This window comes from Saimiri boliviensis, chromosome 2 (assembly GCF_048565385.1).
Source record: "Saimiri boliviensis isolate mSaiBol1 chromosome 2, mSaiBol1.pri, whole genome shotgun sequence".
NCBI classification, from domain to species: domain Eukaryota; kingdom Metazoa; phylum Chordata; class Mammalia; order Primates; family Cebidae; genus Saimiri; species Saimiri boliviensis.
Window position 1 is genome coordinate 152,571,728 of NC_133450.1, and position 22,713 is coordinate 152,594,440.

Here is a 22,713-nt window from a genome sequence, read left to right on the forward strand (position 1 = left end):
ATTTGTCATAGGCATATATGAGAACTTCTTCCCAGAGCAGACAAATATCCTTATGTGCTTTTAACCATCAAGATGGGTACTATGGACATCTCACACCTGAGTGCCTCAGAAACACCCATTCTCCATAGCTGGTTCAAAGTCTGGTCATCTTTTGCTAAAAAATACTTTCAGACCCAGCAGTGTCTCTCAAGGTTGCATTGTAATTGCTTGTGATGGCAGAGAATCAAGGGACTCAGGCAGCTCTGATGGGTAAATAATCCAAGAGCTTTTTGTTCATTGGCAAGTCAGTGATGAAACAGGCCACGTACTGGTGAGACAAGCTGTAATACTGCTTAACTGTTATATTTGGAAATTACAACATAAGCCTTCAAAGTCTTTGAAGTCTCATGGTAGGAAGGATTACTAAAGACAACCTCATTTACAACAGGAAAAAAAATGTTAAGGATTTTCTATTTTTTTAATCAACAATGGCTTTAGAGATTGATTAAATTCAAAGTGTTTGGTGACACCACATATTGTTTGTCAGGCACTGTGAGGATGTGATTCCTGTTCTCAGACTGAACAGTCCAATGAGGTCAAAGGGTGGAGACTCTTATCAGGAGATGCTAATCAAAAGATTTACATGGTGGAAAGTGAAGATAGCCATGGGAAAGGAGGGTTTTTACTTGGAAAAGTCATGGAATGTTTTAAGAAACAGCTGGACTTTAAAGCATAGGTGGGACTAAAATAGGCGAGGATGGGACAGGAGAATAGAAAAGCAGCATTATACAGGTAAAGATAACTTTGCAAATAGAACAAGAAGCAAGTAAGTAAAGGGTATGTTCAAGAAGAGCAAATTAGAGATTAATGGGAGGGAAGATAAGAAATATAATTTAGGGCAAACTGTGAAGGGCCTTGAATGCCAAACAAGGCATTTTGCACTTTAGCCTGTGAGTAATTGCTAATCATCAAAAGTTTCTCAAGATGAGGGCATTTCTTCTTTCTTACATTTGGAGGAGCCATTCCAATACACATCCCTCAATCATGGACACATATCAGAATCATCTAGGGAGTCTGTTAGTGTGTGTGTGTGTTTTTTAATGATGCCAAGTCTGGTCCCACTTCTGGACAAGTCAGTCAGAATCCCTTAGAGTAAGGCCTGGATATAACTTTTTTTTAAAAAACTTTTTACCTGATTTTTAATGTCTGGCCAGGGCTGAGAACCATTGCATAGGTTGAAGAATATCTACCTATCTAGATATCTATAGCTAGATCTATAGATACAGACTAGGTAGATGGACACATAATCAAACACTCCAAGAACCTAGACCTGAATGCATAACTACATTTATATGATTTAGTTGATTAAGAAAAGCATAAGAAAAATAGAAAGAGTGCTGGAATAGTGGTTAGATGTGAAAATCAGGGTTGACCAACAAGGATGCCCAATACAAGTTCAACTACCTGCTGGATCTGCTTATTGAGATATCCATCACCTCTACTAACAAACTGATTTCACTCAACTTCTCCAAAACCTAATACTGTTTGATAAGAGAGAGAAGTAAGACTGATGTTGGGGTGATCTACCAAAAGAGTTTCTGTTATTTTAAGTGCCAGAATTTTTAAATGAATGTTATGCCCCAAGATACAAGTTACCAAAACATGGTAACTGTAGGCTAAAGATGGCGACAAAAGCATAAAGTCCTATGACCAAAAAAATTTTTTTTTCCTCCTCACGTATTATGACCTTAGCTGACTTCTGCAATTATGGGAAGGTAAACATCCTAAAAATCTCCAGGTGTCTTATCAGGGATCAGACTAGGATTTGGATAGCCACCTCCCATTCAGCAACTCTAATTTGAGTAGTGAGGAAGTCAGATGGGGTGCTGACCTTCATAAGAAAGAGGCTGGCCAGGCAGAGCTTATATCCACAGATGTCAGTTGAGGCAGGGATTAGCAGGCAGATACTACCACCCAGGTGGGTTAAAGCACAAGCGGAGGGGTCAGGCAAGAGAACTCAAGGACCCAGAGTGATTGACAGGAAGGCCAAGGGTTAGAATCTTGCCCAGGAACTTAGGGGATGAGAGATCAGTTAGGCTAGGGGTCTCACAGAAGGCACCAGCACTATCACCAGTGGAGCCAGTTGATGCTGAGGCACTAGCAGGGTGGGGTGGGAGAATAATGAATCAGGAAGCAAAGTATTCTTGACAAAAACCACTAATATGTGGAGAAAAAAAAAGTGTCATCTGCTGGAAGGAACTATATGCTAAGTGTGAAACTGAGTCTTAGTACTTTATGTCCATGCCTCGTTAAGCCATACAAAAGTGAGATGAGGCTTACCAGTACTTAAACTAGAGCCAAATGATAAGAAAAATCAGGTTCTTTCTCTGGTTGGAATGAAGAGTAGATGGCATAACTATAAGCAAAGAAAATCACACTCTCCTTAGCTCCCCAGAAGCTGTGTTGGAAAGCTGTCTGAATTAGAAAAACTAATGTTTATTTATAAAGTTTATGATGTTGATAAGACACATCAAGTAACAGTAAGAACATCGGGTTACATGTATAAAGTCCTCACTCTGTGTTCAATGTATTAATGTATATAGTCTTCACAATCTTATGTGATAGGTACTTTTACTACATCCATTTTATAGCCAAGGAAACTGAAACATAGAGAGGATAAATTTCCCAAGTCCACACAGCTTGAAAGGGCAGAGCCTAGATTCTAATCCAAGTTATTCAGCTCCAGAGTTTACATTAACAATGAAGCTTAAGCTGTTCTTCATAATAAGGAACTACCTTTGAAGGGGCAGAATGAACCAGGAGCACATAGGAAAATGCTCAAGGACATGTTCGTGATCTAATACATTCATTCAATAGTTTCTTTCAGTCCACAAATATTTATCAAGCACCCACTATATGCCAGGCCCTTTTCCACACGCTGAAGACTGCAGACAGGTGGGATCCCTATACATCTGAAAGAGTGAATACATGTTACATGGTATGGCATAAAATGTAGCGTTTTGTGGCTTTGCTAGGCCCCAAACACTGCATCTTTGGAATCTGAGTTCTTCCACAAGTCTGAAATATAATTAGCTCTCTGATGAAGAGTTTCCAATACAGTGAAGTTTCAGAGTTTAAAACCCAGAGCAGAGACAGGGATGTTTTCAGGGAGGCAGCAATGCTGGAGGAAAAGGAACTGGTGTAGAGCCAAGGAGCTGAGGCCCTGTCCCAGGGATGTCTGGGACTTGGTCTGTGCATGAGGAGGCTGCACTGGATGACCTCCAAGGCCCAGCTCTGGAATCTGGGTTCCCAGGAAGCAAGGCAGAAGAAGAAAGGCTGCCCTCAGGTTCGGCACAGCGGTGCTCAACCTGAGAGTAGTCACAGCCAGGGCAGCAGTAAGAAACAGCATGTGCTACTTCAAGGATAACCAGACCACATTTCTTGGGTCATCCATTTCTCCCTGAGGGCATCAAGGAACATGTCAGATTCAGGCTGATTTCCAGCCTCCATACACTGTGGGGATTGTGCTTCTGCTTAGAGAGCTCTAAGAACAATCTGCAGACATAACACAGGAGCAAGTAGCCCCATGCAGAAGGGCGTAACTCATCTGCCAGGCTGGGATGCTGAATCAACCCTCCAAAATCAGGAAAGGAGTTGTAATCTGCAGGAAGGAGAAGACTGGCTCTCCTCTCTCAGGAACTTGGGATCCTTGCCAGATCTGTGGCTCTAGCTGAGCCTCAAGAAATATCAGGCAGGATTCATCATCGTTAATAATAACTGGCACATGACTGAGGGCAGAACTGAAACACAGATGGCCAGGGAGCTCAGAGTGTCCTTACAAGGGAAGGAACAAGTCTGGGTGAAGAAGAGGGTATCAGAGAGAGACAAACACATGTATTTACATGTGATTTCAGGACATTCTACCATGACCCCACCCCACTCCTTCGTGATGCCCAACCCTGTAGCCCACCTGCCTGCCTCAGATGTTGTCACTCCTGGATACAAAAGCCAACCATACTTTTTCTGTATTAGGCAATTTCTCAAACCCTGACTCCTATTGTGGAAAAACAATGCAGGTCTTCTCTATAACAAGTGCTTTCAATTTCTCTTTTTACCTCCTCTTCACCGGAGACATTTCTCCATCTACCTTCCTCTTCCAGGTAGCTGAGTATTCCAAACTCCTAATTAAAGGGCAGCACCTAGACTTGGCTTTACCCTGCCTCTGCTTCTTGAGTGGCTTCCTCACAGAGTTCAGTTCAAGGTGCTAAGCCACAATGTCCAAAAATGAGAATGAAGCCAAAATCCACTCAATGATTCTTTTAAATTATGCCTGTTTGGATGCAAGACCAACTGCATGGTCTACAAGAATTCTCAGGGCAAAGGGCCTCTACACCTACAGCTGGCATCAGGAAAATGGAATAAGGAGCCTTGATTTTAGCTGAGGGCCACTGTTCAAAGGGGTTCCCAGATCCTCTGAGCTGTGAATAAAGATGATTTTTTAAAATAGGATAAATTAATCAAGAAAGATTTTCACAGGATAAAACAGATTCCTGGCCAGGCACAGTGGTTCATGCCTGTAATCCCAGGAAGGTGGGAGGCTGAGGGAGGCAGATCACCTGAGGTCAGGAGTTTGAGACCAGCCAGGCCAACACGGCGAAACTCCATCTCTACTAAAAATACAAAAATTAACCAGGAGTAGGTTCACACCTGTAGTCCCAGCTACTCAGAAGGCTGAAACGGGAGAATCACTTGAACCTGGGAGGCGAAGGTTGCAATGACCCGAGTTCACGCCATTGTACTCCAGCCTGGCAAAAAAGCGAGATTCCTTCTCAAAAAAGCAAAGCAAAACAAAACAAACAACAAACAACAAACAGATCCCTTCTTTCCTGGATTTAATTCAAAGTTAAGATTTAGAAGTGAGTTCAAATTTGAGTCTGATATAATATCACTTCCCTTGACAAGTTAGGGAAAACTAAAATATTCTGCAAAAACAATAGAGTGAGATCGAGAAAACAGGGTAACCACTGGCAAAATGAGAAAGTAGACAAAGCCGGGTTTCAGTGCTCAGTTCCCTGAACCGGTACACCTGCCATTCCTTGGGGAAACCCATTATTAGGATAAGCAACCCAGGTTAACACAATGCCTGGTCAAAACTTACTTATTCTGTGCCCAGTGGAGATAAAGTGTATTTTAAGTGGCCATAAAATAGAGACACTAGAACTGTCATCAGGCATATCTAGGGACTTAACCTCAATTACTATTTCAGGCAGCAAAGCAGAGATTTAGAGACAAGGAATCTTTTCCAACTACCCCCAGATTTGATTCTCCTGTGATGAAATTCTAATTTGCAGATTTGTGTCCCCACTTACCTCCCTTCTTTGGCCTTTTGCATTGTTCTCTCCACAAAAAAATTAAGCTACTGACCATGGACATATAAAAAGTGCATCTGGCATGAATATTCATTGCAGCACTATTTATGATAGCAAAGACTTAGAACCAACCCAAATGCCCATTAATGACAGACTGCATAAAGAAAATGTGGTACATACACCATGGATTTCCATGCAGCCATAAAAAAAAAAATGAGTTCATGCCCTTTGCAGGGACATGGATGAAGCTGGAGGTCATCATTCTCAGCAAATTAACACAGGAACAGAAAACCAGACACTGCATGTTCTCACTCATAAGTGGGACTTGGACAATGAGAACACATGGACACAGGGAGGTGAAAATCACACACTGGGGCCTGTCGGGGGTGGGGGCCAAGGTGAGGGAGAGCATTAGGACAAATACCTAATGCACGTGGGGCTTAAAACCTAAATGACGGGTTGATGGGTGCAGCAAACCCCCATGGAACATGTATACCTATTTAAGAAACCTGCACATTCTGCACATGTACCCCAGAACTAAAAGAAAAAAAAAAGTGCATCTGGACAAAAGTCTCTGAAACCCACTACACTCTGTGGTGGATCCAGTGCATGGAGGTGAATGGAACCAGTTTCAAAGGGTTTCTGCAGCAAGAAGTCCATTTGCAAAGACGCTTGTGAACAGCTTGCTAAATTTCAGCTTGGAAGAATTTTATTATCTTTAATTTACCAACCTAAAAATGGGCTTTTAAGGGAAATTCTTAGTGATGTCTTCTTAGCAGGCAACCATAGCAACTGCCACACACCTACCTCACCACCCTGGAGCCTGGATAGACTGCTATGTCCAAGTTCTGGCCTTTGAAAAACAATCTGGAACAACTGGAGCCTAACCTCCCTGCTCCACCCTGGAGCACTCAGAGGAGAATGAATTAACTTCCCCAGCCAACCCAGTAGTCCCAATCCTGAACCAGAAAGCAACGGCTTGTTAGAAAAAACGCAGAAAGCAAAGCCACAGTACCTTCATTATACTATTAAACTGTAATCACCTTTTTCTATAAGAGTCTTCCTGTTTTCCCTGAACAGGGACTGTTTAACTGCCTTCTGGGGCAGAGGTGCCAACTCAGCAGAGAAACTTCCTGTGGGTCTGGGAGGCATTTGTGTTCAGCACGCTGTGGCATGCCCACTGACCCAGAGGCAGGCTGTGACGGGGGCCCCCATCCTGACAGAGAGTCGGAGGCGGGGGGCTCAGAGACTAAGGCTCCTGGCTTAAGGATTGATGTTGATTTCCTTTTCTGAGGGCCAGCACTAGGGCGAGGCAAGCCAAGTGCTTAGGGAGCAAGACAAGGAGCTGTTCACTCTCCGGTCCTGCAAGTAGCTCCTTCACCCTAGTGCCAGCCCTACTCAGAGCCAGGAACAGCACAGGTGTGTGTGTGTACATACTGTGGAAGTCAGCAGTTCTCAAAGCGTGGTCCCGAGACCAGCATCATCAGCATCACCTGGGAACTTGTTAGAAATTCTCAGGTCCCATGAATCAGACACTCAGCAGGTGGGGCCCAGCAATCTGTGTCTTACAAGCCCACCAGGTGATTCTGAGGCAGCTGAGGTTTGAGAAGCCCTGTGCTGGAGAAGAGTGCTCTCCTAAGCCAGTCTCGTGACATTTCTAAGACCATCTCCCAAAATGCTTCCATACAGCCAGAATAGGGAAAGGGTGAGTGGTGAGATTACAGAGACTTCCTAAAGCTATCAGCAAGGTGGGAATCCCTCGAATAATAAACCAGGAATTGCTTTTTCCTGGACACCCCTAAGTAAATTGTAGTACTCAAGACTTGGCAATTGTTGAATAAAGATGGAGATTACTACAGAACCAGTTCCTGTTTCTTCCTAGCTAGACACTCAGCCATTGCGTGACACTGTGATATGGACTAGCTATTTGAATATTCTATTGCTGAGATTCCTTCCTCTGTAAAATGAGTCCAACATCACCTACCTGTGAGAGTCAAAGAAGTTAATGTAGGCAGAACCCTGAGAAGAAATGTGGGGCAGAGTGAGCTATGGAGACAGTTCACACATCTAACCAGGGGTTCTGGGCTCCATTATCCCCCCAGGGAGCCAGGTGGATCTGGCACCTGAAGACAACTGAGTGGGGAAGGAGGTGAGCTGGTTTCATCTGGGGTGCATGTTTTTTAAAGAAGGCTATTTTCCCATCCAAACAGTCTGCGTCCCCAAACTTTTTACACAGGGGGCCAGTTCACAGACCCTCAGACCATTGGAGGGCCGCCACATACTGTGCTCCTCTCACTGACCACCAATGAAAGAGATGCCCCTTCCTGAAGTGCAGCAGGGGGCTGCATGTGGCCCACGGGCCGTAGTTTGGGGAGGCCTGGTCTATGGGCATTAAGCTTCATTGGTGGTGACAGAAGAGAAAGGAAAGAAGGGACACCCAGTACCGTCTGCCACTGGGTACTGAGAACCACACTTCTTACACACACACACACACACACACATATATATATATATATATATATATATATATATATATATATATATATAAATGAAGGCAAGATGACACTTCAGAAGACCCCGCATTTAAACTCTGTCCCTGGGACCCAAACAGTATAGAGTAGTGAGACAACGACCACTGCCCACCAGCTGAGGGACCCCAGGCATTTAGCAGTAGACATAGTTTCTTTTGTCCAGGGGAGGATTATAAACAGGAGTGTGAGGATGAAATCATGCAGCAAAAAATACTGTCCGGCACAAGGCAGACATGATGTCTTAGCACTGAGGTCCCGTCACAGAATTGTGGAACCATTTCTGCAAAGCTGAAGGAGAATTAATCCCATCCAAGTTTTCCCAACTCACAGACATGTCTCTTGAGGACCAGAAAGGTTGCTGGCCTGCAGAGGGCACACAGCTGGTGGAGGACAATAATAAGCTGTGCTCTGTTTCCCCCTTCTATTAAGGAGTGCTGGGGTGAGACGCAAATTTTAAGCTTCTACCCACAGGCCAGGTAAACAAAGGGTGGCCCCCGCCTGCCCCCATGTCTGCCTCGGCCATCCCTTGCAGCACAGCTGAGGGCTTTGAGGAGGATCCATGACTCACACTTTTCTTGCCGAAGGGAATTAACTCCAAGGTAACACTACCCATGTGGGAAAACAAGCAAGCCAAATCAAGGAAGTTCACCTCGCGCCCCTCTCCACCGAGCCCCCTTACCTTCCTCATTTAAAATCCACGGCAGAAAGGCCAACACAGAGTCAAAGCCGCAAGTGCTCTCTTCAAAGGCACAGGACCCAGCGGGCAGGTCGAGGGCACCAGCGAGCTGCAGGGCTGAGGACACAAAGCGAGTTTCAGTTCGAGCTACACTCAGGAGCGTTTGCACCAACTTGGGGCGCCCAGGGGGACTATCTGGTGAAAGCAGGGGAAACAGGAGCGGGAGGGGGTAGGAGAAGATGCAGCACCTGTCCCCCAGCATCCACTGAGAGACCCCATGCCCACCCCACCCCAGGCTTGGCCAGGGGAGGGAGTTAGCAGCTGCGGAGGATCTGGAGGCGCCCTTGGATAGCCCAGTCCAGCACAGTGAGCCGGACCCCCCACTCCGGACAGCAGGAGCGGACACGAGGAGTCAGAGCGCCCCAGGGGTTGTCCCGGGGTCCAGGCCTTACCTTGCAACGCCAGGAGGACGCCCCTTAACAGCATGGTCGCGATTCAGGGAGGAGGACGGGGAAGGGGTGCACGCTGCCAGCCCGCTGGGACAGGCTGCTCCTAGTGAAAGGGATCGTGGGAAGCAGGGTCGCCGGGGACCGGGAAGTCGAGAGGCAAAGCTTGCACTCTGAGCTGCCCAACTTTACAGAGCGGCTCCCGGAGCCCAGCGATACGCTGGAAGGAAGGTACCCGAATAGAGAGCGCCAGCGCCGCGGCGCTGAGCAGCAGCCTCGGGTCAGACCGCGGCCCAGCTGGTCCTGGGCGACGATGCGGCTGGGCAGGCAGGAGACAACTGCCCACTTTGAAAGGCCAGCCACGACTGGCTGGGAGAGGAGAGGTCGGCTCGCAGTGCCTTCTCTCAGGATTTTAAAGCTTGGGACCAGAGCCCTTGCAGACACTTGGAAGGGGCAGGCCTTCCAGGAGTCCCTCCGCTGGGTTGGGACCGGAGGCGCGCGCCCCGCCCAGCCGCGGTGGGAACTAGCTTATTTCTGGGGACAACTTCCCTGCATCTGGCATGTCAGTCCCGCAGGGCTGGCCCTAATTTTAACTTCTCCCCAAAATTAAAGAGGGTGGAATTCTCCTAGGACCGCCTGGAGGAAAATTTGGAAACGGTTGGGTGGAATAAGCTTCATGTCTAAGGAGTTTCAGCGTTTACGGTCCAGCAGTGCTAACCCTGGAATACCACCCCCACTCTTTTAGCCGGTGGAATGTCTGGCATGCCTGGTGCTCAGCATTCCCTCCTTCCTTCCAGTGAAATGGGGGCATTCCTTGTCTCCAAAGAGCCATGATAGATTGATTAGTAGGAGCCTTTAACTGGGAGAGGGGTTGTTGGGGGAGGGGGTTACTTCTGAGGAACCTGTTTGCTTTGGACACTAAGTGGGTCTCCAATATTCTCTTCATCTAAAGAGTTCTTCCTCCAATCCTCTTCCTTCTCCTCCTCCTCCTCCTCCTTTCTCCCCTTTATAATTTTGTGAGGAGGGCAGGGGTTTTAAAACCTGAGGGTGCATCAGAATCTGCTGAAGGGCCTCACCTTCCGTTTCTGATCCCGTAGTTCTAGAGTGGGCCCGAGACGCTGCACCTGTGGTGGTGATAAGTTTCCAGAGGCGGCTGCTGCTGCAGCTGCAGCTGGTTTGAGACAACACTTTGAGGACCATTAGCCTGACAGACTCCTGTTGAGGCATCAGTTCCACCTGCTCCCATGCCTGCACCTGGCTTCCAGACCGCTGGTTTTCCTGGTCTTTCATTGGCAGCTTCTTCTCAGCCTCTTTGCTGTTTGTTATCTCTGTGACCCCTTAAGATGAGAGTGGCTCCAAGTTCTTCCCTATCATCTCCGATTTCTTTCTCCATTCGGCCCCTCAATGCTTTCCTCCAGTCTCATAGTTTTAAATACCAGTGATAGCTCGATAACTCCCGCATTTCTACTTCTAGTCCAGACAGCTCACGAACGCCAGACTCTTCGATCTCATTGCCACCTCAACATATTCAATGGGATGCTTCAGAGCTATTTCATACTTTACAGGTTCCAGCATGAAGGCTACATATTTCTTTCCAAACCTGCCCTTCCCCATCTCAGTTAAAAGAACTATTTTCCTCCAGTTGCTCAGGAGAGAAAACGTGGAGGCACCCTCAGCTTATCTGTTCCTGTCAGATACTGCCAATTTCTATCAGTTTAGAGTTGAAAACACAGCAGATGCTGACCGTGCTCCGTACCCGTGGCGGTGATGCCTTGGTTGGTGCACGTTGCCCTCACCATCAGCCTGGGATACTGCAGTGCCCTCCTGACCACAGTCCCCCTTCATTTTGTGCCTTGCTCGCCCCTACTCCATTCTTAACACACTAGTCAGGGTTATCCTTTTAATATAGAAATTGGGCCATGTCATTCCTTGACTCAAGACCCAACAAGTACCAAAGTCATTTAGCAAAGTCCAAAGTCTTCACATGACCAACTAGGTCCTATAAGACCTGCTCCACCCTCTTACTTCTCTGACTTCAACCACCCTGCTTACTCCCCTCTAGCCACGCAGACCTCTTGGCTGGTCCTCACAGTCCAGCTCTCCTTTCAGAATTTTGCACTGGCTGTTCCTTCCGCTAGAAATGGTCTTCCACAAAGAGCCACACAACTCACTACCTAATGAGGTCTTCACTCACAGGTCACTTTGAGTATCAGAAAATTTAATAATCTTCTCTCCAAAAAGGAAAATATGTCTGGAATCCTTTTTATAAAGGTTAGAACAAATTGTCATGTATTTTCTGTAAACAGTGATTCAAATGACCTAAAATTTATTAGTGTGTGGTATTTTGTATTTTTAATTTATATTTTGCCTCAGGTAGTAGATAATAGCATTTATTGTGTTTACTATTATAAATGTTTTATGTAGATAATCTCATTTAAGCTTCACAAAATCTCTAGAGGATAGATATGTTTATTATCCCCATTTAATAGATGGGGAAGCTGAGGTGCAGAGTTCCGTGACTGTGGACAGCAGAGACAATAGTCAAACCCAGATCTGCTTTATCCCCAAAGCCTATTTTCTAACCAGTACAGGACCCTTTCTCCCTTGGGTGTTATATTGTTTTGTTTGACTCCTTGATCACAGATAGTGCTAAATATCTGATGAATTTCATCACATTACTTAACCAAAAATTCAGATAGTTACACATCCAGTTGAAACCTCAAACACTATTTTCACCCAAACGAGTTTTCAGCAAGAAACTGGTGCTTTTTCCAGATACTTATGGAGTATTTCAAAGTTTTAGAATTGCCTTAGATTCATGTTGTATGTTCAAAGCCCTAAAGAGATCCCCCCAAAATTTAAAATATGATTTACAACCTTAAGGTGACATTGTGTATTGCCACCTACGGGAACAGAATCACTCTATGTAACTACAAACTCAGTAAACTTGCTATTTTGCATATAATTGTGTGATCCCAAGAATATATGATCCTTAGACATTGGCACAAGTTAGAATGTCTGAGAAGCAGACTCTGATTTGGAGTTTAATGTGCAGGGTGTTTATCAGGAGTACCTTGGGATCAGTGCCATGGAAGGAGAATGGGTAGAAGGAGAGGAAGTTGCAATGCATATCCTGGAGCGGATAAGGAGAGGAAGGAGGAATGGGTAGAGGGAGAATTGAAGTTGCAATACATATCCCACAAAGCTGCTTTCAACCCCTCAGGGAACTATGGAGTTAAAATGGCCTATCCAATTTGTCTCATGTGAGGCTGAAATGAAAGGGCCTTTGTACTGCTGTCTCCGTCCGTCACTGGATGTAGCCTACCTTGGGACAGAAGTGATCTCCAGTGATGCAACTCTCTGCACTGGGGAGGATCAGAAGTTGAAGGCTTATGACAATACTCCCAGCCACTGGGACCAAATGTCCTTCTTGAAGGGGGATCTGGACAGCACAACAATGCCTACCACAGAAGTTTTGCAGAGAAAGGAAAGATATTGTATGTGGTCTAAGTCAGGGTGCAGGGAAAAGGACTGAGGGAGGAATCCCGATAATCTAGAAATTATGTGAACCTACTTCCTGTGGTCACTATTCATAGCACCCACAGGGTACCCACCTGGTACTCTTATTACTTGGGAAACTGGATCAGGCTGCAAGGAACCCAGAACTCTATTCTCCAAGATTTAGCTTAAGCAACTGATCAAATAATGCATGTAAGTTCTGGCTTACAGAAAGCACTCAGTACTTAAGTATTGTAATAGATTGAATGGTGGTTCAAAAGATACCTCTGTGTCCCAGAACCTGCGAATGTGACCTCATTTGGAAAAAGGGACTATGCTAATTTAATTAAGTTAGGGATCTTAGAATGAAATCATCCTGCATTACCAGGTGGACTCTAAATCAATGGCAAGTGTCCTTATAAGAGTCAGAAGAAAAGTCACAGACACATGTAAGAGATGGTCATGTGAATATGCAGAGAGTAGAGTGAGGCAGCCACAAGCCAAGGAATGGTAACACATTCTCCCCTGGAGCCCCAAAAGACTGTACTCTGCAGACACCTTGATTTTTGGGCTTCCAGCCTCTGAAACTGAGAGAATATCTTTCTGTTCTTTTAAGCCACCCACTTTGTGGTAATTTGTTCTGGCAACTGCAGAAAACTAATATAGAGTGCATTAAGTAAACACATGTCAGGCACTTAACATGCATTATCTCATTTAATTTGTAAAATATCCCAATGAGGTGAATATCATTATTGTCCCCATTTTACAGACTAGGAAACAGGACCAGAGCGGGTCAATTAACCTGCTTGAAGTCACTCAACCAGCCAGCATGCAGCAAGGATGTGATCCCAGATGCCTGCCTCTCTTGGCTATCCACTACGCTGCCCCTAAATGCTTCCTCCTTACACAGTCATGTCTCTCCTAATGAGGGCTGCCTACACCACACACAGGCACCACGCCCTGCTCTCTCTGTAGGTTCCTGCAAGATGCTCACCTCTCCCAGGGCCTGCCCATCCTCTCTGCTCTTTGCCAATCTACTTCTGGCTCCCTCCAGGTACTCTTCACCAGGGGCTCTGCTCCTCGTTGCACCACTTCTAGCCTGGAAATCACCAAGTTGTTGCCTCTAAGTTTCCAGGTCAAGGTGAGGAAGATGAAGCATTGCTGCTCCTCTCTATCTAGTGTCTTCCCACATAGCCAGGTGAGGCATTGGAGGGAGTGAGCAAATCTGAAGGAAGAAAGGAAGAAAGCCAGTGTTATGATTGTACCCTTGCCTGCACTACAGAGGTTAAGCTGATCTCATAGGCTGTTTTCACTGCCCACTTTCCCTTCTGTTTGATTTCTCTCCTTGTTATTCTCATGCAGTGTCACGCTATCATAAGCTCAGCAAACATTTCCTGAGCACCTACTATGAGCCAGGCACTATGCTAGGAGCTGGAAATCCAGGGGTCAAGAAGACACATCCTGTGCTGCTAAAACGGGAGACTGACCCATGGGACAAAAATGTCAATAAAATATGTGGATGAGATAGAATAGAGCCTGCAAATATAAAAAGTCTAGGGGCCAGGAAAGTCACAAAAATGAATGTAGTGATCTGGTAACAGGGAAGCAATAGGGAGGGATGGAGATTGTAGTTAACTGGAGTAGCAAGCCCAATGAAAGGGCATTGCAGAAACCATCTCCACCCCATCTGCTCATGTTTCCAAAGGAGCCCAATATTCAGATATGTATTTAATAGCTCCTGATTTTCAGATGCCAGCAAGAAATTAAAACCTATACTTAAATCTCTGTGGGGTAGAACAAAACCTGTTGGGAGGTTAAATTCAATTCTTGAGCTGAGGTTTGCAGCACTATGATAGAACCATGGAGACAGAAAGTGGGTGCCTCACTGCTCGCTGCTCCAGAGGGGGTAGCCGGGCACACAGGAGCACTTCCATTCTACAGTATAGAAAATGGAGACAGAAAAAGTGTAGGCGACTTTCAACCAGGGCTGCCTGTCTCTAAGTGTCAGGGATGGGATGGGATGAGAAGCCATTAATTAGCTCACCTCCTAGTTGGCCAGTATTTGGAAACCTGGAAAGGACTTCGTATATTCTAGGTCTTGCACAGATATAAGGAAATAAAATTAGTAATATCAATTGTAGTTATTATACCTTGTTACATTCTCATATATCTCATATATATAATGTTTTTCTTCATACCTGGGTCTCCTTTAATCTATGCCAAGCCACTGTCTCTGGATTTTTGTCTGCCTGTTTTTGCCTCTCTGCCTTTCTCTCTCACTGTCTGATGCACTTTGTATGGGTTCACCTCTTTATCTGTCAATCTACACTCTGTGTTTTTAAAAAAAAACTTTGACATATTTATTAGAATTACATTAAATGTACACATTGATTTATAAAGATTGATATATTTACCTTGGTCCATTGATACAAATTTTTGTGTTTTCCAGTAAACTTTTAAACATATCTTCATGTGAATTTTACAAACTTTATTCTAATTTTATTCAGAAGCAGGAAAAGACCAAATATGCAATCCTACAGTCAGTGGTCTGTGTTGCTTCCATGCCATCTCTCTCTCTGCATACACCCAACAGACCCCCACTCATTACACACAATCAGGCTAAAACAAGCTGGTAAAAATCATTCAGGCTCTGGGCTTGTCCTATCAGTGACCTCCGTTGTTGCATTCCAGCAGGAGGTATCTGAAGACTCTGCCCTGAGGCCAGAGATGGTCCTTGGTTACGGTCCAGCACTGTTGGCCTTTCACTCCCAAAGAGAAGTCATGTGCCTGCTACAGAACTGAATCATCTCCCATGATGCACTGAGGCCCAAGGGGCAGTCAGTCCTTACAAACCTGCTTTTATTACAAAATATATAAGCCACTGTTCAAAGTGCCACACGCCAATGACTGAAACCATAAAGTAGGTACGTCTTCTAGAGTGAGCATTTTAAAGGAAATAGACACTTAAATGGATGCTTTCTCTCTAACATTAATCTTTTCTTCATCAGCTTACTCTGGATCCTGGGAATCTGTCAGCTTTCATTACAGCTTCAATACAACCTTCTGACTTTTTTTTTTTAATTGAGGTTTTCTGAGCTGACCAGTCACAGTGATAATACTACCATATTTTGTTGAGTGTCTGTGATGTGGTCAATTCATGGAGAAAGAAACTAGGCTTAGAGACTTCATGTGACTTGCTCTAAAGTACAGGGCTGGGATGGGAGCCAGCTCTAGCTCCTACCAACGCCCTCATAACCTCGATGCCATCCACCCAACACAGGGAAGCTCTGAGCAGACACTTTGAAAGGTCCGGTTCCCAGATCCCCAGCCTCCTACCTCTATCAGCAGGCAGTGCTGAGGCCAGGAAAACCAGGAGCTTGGAGAGGGCCATCAAGCAGATTCACCCACAGCTCTCAAAAAGAACAACCCCCCAATACCAGCGTCACTAATCTTGGTCTTCTGGCCTCTAAAATAGTTAGACAATAAAAATTTCTGTTGTTTAAGCCATCTGGTTTGTGGTACTTAGTTACTACAAACTAATATATTCCTATTCATTTCTCAAGACCCAGTTCAAATGGCCCTGCTTCTATGTCTCTCTGCCTGTGCTGCAGAGTATATAATCCTGTGTCCTAAGCTATTCAGGCTGCTATAACAAAGTATCATACACTGGGTGGCTTATCAATAGCCAAAATGTATTTCTCAGTTCCGGTGGCTGGGTGTTGGGTAAGGGCCTGCTTTGCAGATAATTGATTTCCTCGCTGTATCCTCACATGGCAGAAGGGGCAAGGGTCTATCTTGGGCCTCTTTTATAAGTGTGCTAAATCCCATTTATGATGGCTCTGCCCTCATAACCTAATCACCTCCCAAAGGCCTGACCCTTCTAATGCCATCATTTTGTGGATGAGAATTCCAGCATATGAATTTGGGCAGATATAAACATTCATGCCATAGCATTCTGCATTACAATGACTCTATGTCTCTGTGTTCTGCTATAGAGGCTGAGTTTCAAGGGTAGAAAGCAGAGCAAGTGTGTTTCATCTTTGGATCTGCCCCTGTGCTATCTCCATACATGGATAATTGCAGTTGCTCAAAAGATGCTTGTTGAAGGAACGGCTAAGGAATAGCATATCCTCACTGGTCCGCGTGGCCCAAGAACCAGCCTAAGCTGCAGTCCTGTGATTAGAAGAAAAAGAACTACATCTGAATTACCCAGGGGGAATTATTATTTATAAAATAATAAATACATATTTCAAGGGGAATATTTATAAAAACGAAACGACAGATGTGCTCTGGGAGCACAGAGCCAATCTGAAGAGGGGCAACTGACTGAATAGGGAGTAAAAGCAGGCTTGCAGGGGTCAGGGCAGCACATTTGGCAAACCTGAGAAAGGACTCTCAAAAGCCCACTTTCATGAGAGGCAGACGAGGCTACAGAGAGAGAACCTCCTCTGGAAGGAAGTGCCAGGCCTTGGATGTTGGAGGGAAAGAGACTATGACACAGCTTGCTTCCTGCCGCCCAAGTCTGTTCCAGCCCAGCTCCAAGGTCTCCTATCTGAGACCAGGAGTAAGGCTGGGCTGTTGGAAAAGCCAGAAAAATCTGTTCCCCTCAATCTCTACAAAACACTGGGCCACAAATGGCTCTATGACCTGCATTAATAAGGACTGTGACAGTATTAAAAAGACAGCGGGCGGGCAGCCGTGCCGTGCTCTGCTTTTCTATTGACAACCATGCCTTTGGCATTTCACGGTTGACTGCAGTGAGAATGGGCAGCATCATGGCTGTGCCAGAGGTACAGGCTGGTTTGTGTGCACACAGGTTCACCCCAGGACATCCTCCCAGATCCCAGGAGCTAACGCTCTGTGTTGCCTATCAGGGTTAAGAGTGAGGCAGAGGACCCTGGAATTTGACATATTCTAGCTAATGATGGCTCCAGAGACTAGGGAGGTCCATGAGCAGCTTCGGTTAAACCCAGGTGGTGTGATTTCTCCTTTACAAGTTTTGTTTGAGTGCTTTGGCATGGAAACAGGAAGAATAAAGTGTTCTGTAGCCAAAAACATTTCCAAGAACAGCAATGAAACCCCAGCTTAGCTTCTGATTCATAATCTCTGACATTACTCATCTGTTAGAGTGGGGATCCACACACTGCGATTTGATTGAACTGAACAGAGACAGGGTGATATTCATAACAAAGGCCTCGGAACAGAGAGACAGAATGGACACCAACTGGGAGGAAGATAGAGAGTGAATGTCGGCTCTGAACAGGTGTGTGGGATGTGTGTATGGTGTGCAAAGACCCGTTCACACTGAGAAACTGAGTCACAGGGTTACTGCTAAATCTGGAAACATAAAGTGCAAACAGGTAAAACACTGGGGATTTAAGGATGTCAAATGACACTAATTATATCCAATTTTCCCAGTACCCAAGATCCAAATAATTGGTGATAATGAAGAAACTCTAACTACCAGACATTTCAAGATGCCTCAGTGACCTAATCCAGTAAATCACCGCTCCAGCTGTCCATGAGCACTGTCTGCAATCTGGGCAGTTGTTTCTTTTTAATACAAAGGTTGGCACTCACCAGATCATAATTTCTGGGATAGAAGCAAAGTACTGGTATTTCCTCAAGGCTCTTGAAGGTGATTCTACTGAGCTGGGATTAAGAACACACTGCCTTAATCCTTTCATCAACAAAATTAAGTACTATCACTATTAACAGAAGGAAAAAAAAAAGCTGTTTAAAGAGAGTGAGAAAGTGTTATACCAGGAGTGGGGGCATGATTTTGTCATTGAGACCACAGCCTCTGGAACAAGACCACCTGGGTTCAACTTGTAGTTCTGCCATTTGCTATCTATGAACCTAGGGCACATTATTTGGTCTCTCTGGGCCTCAGTTTCCTCATCTGTAAGAGAAATCATAATAGTACCTACCTCACACAGAGATTATGAGTACTAAATATGAGTTTATATTGTTAGAGTGTTCAAAAGAGTGCCTGGCATGCCACGTACTATACAAATATTATTAATTTTCTAACAAGTCAAGTTTTTCACAGGTCCAAGCTTGTAGTTGAAATTGATGACATAGTCTATCCATCAAAATAGGTTTTTCTATAGTGTCCTGCCTCTTAGGGTGGAAGGCACAGAAACTACGAATGAAAATTGGACAATTAGTAGCACTGATGTTCTATCAGAATAGAAGAAATGTTGACTGATTGACTGATAGATTGATTGAGATGAAGTCTCACTCTGTCATCCAGGCTGGAGTGCAGGGGTGCAATCTTGGCTCATTGTAACCTCCACTTCCCTGGTTCAAGTGATTCTCATGCCTCAACCCCCCGAAATAGCTGGGATTACAGGCACATGCCATCATGCCCGACTAATTGTTGTATTTTTTAGTAGAGACAGGACTTCTTCACCATGTTGGGCAGGCTGGTCTCGAACTCCTGACCTCAAGTGATCTGCCTGCCTTGGCCTCCCAAAGAGCTGGGATTACAGGTGTGAGCCACTGCAACTGGCCAGGAAAAAACACTTAAACTACTGAATGCATCCTATTATAAATACCAACAACTAGGACATTAAAATAGTAATGTGAAAATAATTTTAGGATTAAAATAGAAATCTTCACTTGATAATAATTGAGGAGGAGCAAACATAATGGAATGGTATCTATGAAGAAGCATCTTACAAGATTATATTTCTAGAGGCTAAAGGAAATTATCTTGGGAGTTGGTTATAGCCCAAGGGGCAAGTCTGTCTGTAACTAATAAAAGTGGCTTCTGAAAAAAGAAACAGAGAGGGAACTTTTAAATGGAACATCTTGTTTTATAAACAGCTGGAAGCGCCTATAACTCCTCCCCAAACTGAAAAGATTACTTTTACATTATCCATTTTACAACTTTATGTATACATTTTAAAAACTCTCTTGTGATGTGGAAAATTTATTTATTCAGTCACCCACAGCAGGTTCGAAGGAGACACCTGGCTATCTAAAAAGCCACTGCACTCAGAATTTCTCCCATGGTGGGGCATGGGGATGCTCCATGGAGAAAAAGATTCTCTCACCTGTAGGCTTCACTCCAAAACAAGGCAAGAGGACTACAGTGGCTTCTGTGACTCTAGCCATGGTAATCCTTGCAGTGGGGGGTTACATTCTTCATCTAAGTTTCCATCCTGGGCCAGCAATATCAATGAATTCTTCCAAGAGAAAACAGCTCCCCTAGAGGTGGTACCCACAGGAATCTCTGCCAGGTTCCCGAATATATTTATTCTTACATTCCACCCCTTCCCTCAAGGTTCAATTCCTTTATTTTAAAATTACATCCTTTAGAAACTTTTTTTTTTTTTTTTTTTTTTTAGCAAAGACTTGTGAGAGGTCGATTCCTCTTGTTTTTGAAAACATCAGTTATAAAGGATACTTCAGTTTGATGTAGACATCTACATTAAAGTTCTGGGTAAAGATGGTGAATTAAACTACCAATCCAAATTTTGCTTTTCCAGGAATCATATAAAACTACAATGAATAGATAGTATTAGAAATGCATGAACCTTTCAGGATATGGAAAATGGGAGAAGAGACAAAAACAAACTTTTGGAAGCCAGAAAGAAGATGGATGGCTAAATAAACTAACCCAGTGAGTCAAAGAAAGATTCTAAGCTGGCTTGGTTTATTATTTTTTTCCTAACATCATCTAAACTCCAGGAAATGGTAACACCAGCTAACACTGGAAATGGAATAAAGAGGATGCCTTAAAATAAGGAGGATTAGAAAAGTTGTTTGAGAATCACCAGCTTTCTAAATTCCCTCAACACCCCACATGCTTGGATGCGTTCTCTTCCCGATCCTAGCAAAGGATATTTACTCTCCAGAGGGCATAAAACAGAGATAACCTGTACTTGGAGGACACAGACCTAGTCAAGAGCAGGAATCCCACACTGAAGCCAGAGGGAATAAATGAATAGGTAGACACTGAAGGCCCTGCTCTAAGTCCCGTTTACCTACTCAGCTTCTACAGTGATTTGGAAAAATCCAAGAGTCATCTCTGGGGGATTTGACCAGCCCAAAAAGAAAAATTTACACATACCAATATTAAGGTTACCCCCAAGAAATGACCCAGCTAGATCACCCTCCCATAAAACTCACTCAGATCTTCCATCTGCTTTTTACTCACCCACAAGTATCAAGAGCAGACACCTAAGTATTACCATACAGATGAAGAATGCCTCTAACTTACAAGATAAAGATAAGGCAAACAAACCACCAACAGAGAAAAATGACTCGGAGGGAAATTAAACTATGAGGGGAAGAGAAAACTTCAAAATATAACTATTATTAATATCTTTAAAGAGAGAAGCTGATACTGAATCCCAGGAACAAGGTCAGAATGCTGTTTAAAAAATAACATTCAGAGAACATAAAAAAGCTCTTAGAAATTAAAAACCTGAGGCCAGGCACAGTGGCTCATACCTGTAATTCCAGCATTTTGGAGGCCAAGGCAGGCAAATTGCTTAAGGCCAGGAGTTTGAGACCAGCCTGGCCAACACAGTGAAACCCATCTCTACTAAAAACACAAAAATTATCTGGGCATAGCAGTGTACATCTGTAGTCCCTGCTACTCAGGAGGCTAGGCAGGAGGATCACTTGAGCCTGGGAGGTGGAGGTTGCAGTGAGCCGAGATCATGCCTCTGAACCCTAACCTGGGTGACAGAGTAAGACCTGTCTAAAAGAAATGAAGGAAGAAGGAAAGAAAGAACAAAGGAAGGAAGGGAGGGAGGGAGGGAAAGGAAAGAAAAAGAAAAAAAGGGGGGGAGGTGAGAGAGAGAGAGAGAGAGAGAGAGAGAGAGAGAGAGAGAGAGAGAGAGAGAAACGAAGAAACGAGGAAACAAAGAAAGAAAGAAAAGAAAATCCTGAAAGTAGAACCCAAATATTCAATAGAAAGGTTGGAAGTTGAGGTTGAATCGACCTCTCAGAAAGTAGAGCAAAAAACCAACAGAAGAAAAATAAAAGGAAAAGGTATATTATATAAATGTATGTTTATTTGTTTTTATATAGAAAATATAAAACATACTATTTTATAAAGCATTATATATACAGTCTAGGAAGGCCAATATCTGAATAATGAGGATTTAAGAAGAGAATAAGGTGAATGAGAAAAAAATTAGAAATAATTTAAGGAATTTTTCTGAATTCAAATACATGAATTTCCAGACTGAAAGGAACAATGGATGAACAATGGATGAAAATAGATTCATAACAAGGCATATACTTGTGAAATATCAGAACAATCAGGACAAGATCTTAAAAGCTTTCTAAGACCAAAAGTGAGTCACATTCAAAAGCCAGTTATTCTCAGAATAATATAAACATTGATCTTGATCTAAGCAAAATTATACTATTACTATATTAAAAGCATGAGGGCTCAAACCATATCAGATTCAATGAAATCCCTATCAAAATACCAATGACATTCTTTACAGAAACATAAAAAAAATCCTAAAATTCATATGGAACCACAAAAGACCCAGAATACCCAAAGCTATCCTAAGCAGAAAGTACAAAACTAGAGGAATTATATTACCTGACTTCAAATTATACTACACACCTGTAGTAACCAAAACAATATGGTACTGACATAAAAAACAGACACAAAGACCAATACAGAACCCAGAAACAAATCCATATACTTACAGTGAACTCATTTTCAACAAATGTCCTAAGCACCTACAGTAAAATCACTTTTGACTAATGTGCTGAGAGCATACACTGAGGAAAACACACTGTCTTCAACAAATGGTGCTGGGGAAACTGGATATCCATACACAGAAGAATGAAACTAGACCCCTATCTCTTGCCATATACAAAAATCAAATCAAAATGAATTAAAGACTTAAATCTATGATCTCAAACTATGAAACTACCACAAGAAAACATTGGGTAAAATCTCCAGGACATCATTCTGGGCAAAAATTTATTGCACCACACCCCAGAAGCACAGGCAACCAAAGCAAAAATGGATAAATGGGATCACATCAAGTTAAAAAGCTTCTGCACAGCAAGGAAACAATCAACCAAGTGAAGAGACAAACCACAGAATGGGAGAAAATATTTGCAAACTACCCATCAGACAAGGGACTAATAACCAGAATATATAAGGAGGTTGAACTCTATAGAAAAGAGTCTAATAAACCCATTAAAAAGTGGGCAAGAGATTTGACTAG

General features: G+C 43.8%; 1 protein-coding gene across 4 annotated transcripts in view; it reads right to left on the bottom strand.

Moving 5' to 3' along the window:
• The window catches only part of MAMDC2 (MAM domain containing 2), a 304,045-nt gene that overhangs the window by 162,293 nt on the left and 119,039 nt on the right, over positions 1-22,713 (bottom strand). For 3 of the 4 annotated variants that reach the window (XM_074394698.1, XM_074394696.1, XM_074394699.1), the window contains exons 4-5: positions 9,008-13,724; positions 8,559-8,672 (exon numbers count right to left, since the gene is read on the bottom strand). In XM_074394698.1, the coding sequence (XP_074250799.1) occupies positions 8,559-8,672; positions 9,008-9,041 (148 nt within the window). In that variant the 5' untranslated portion in view covers positions 9,042-13,724. Of the gene's footprint in view, positions 1-8,558; positions 8,673-9,007; positions 18,217-22,713 lie in introns of those variants that run through there. The other variant, XM_003935631.4, reaches the window with a different exon arrangement.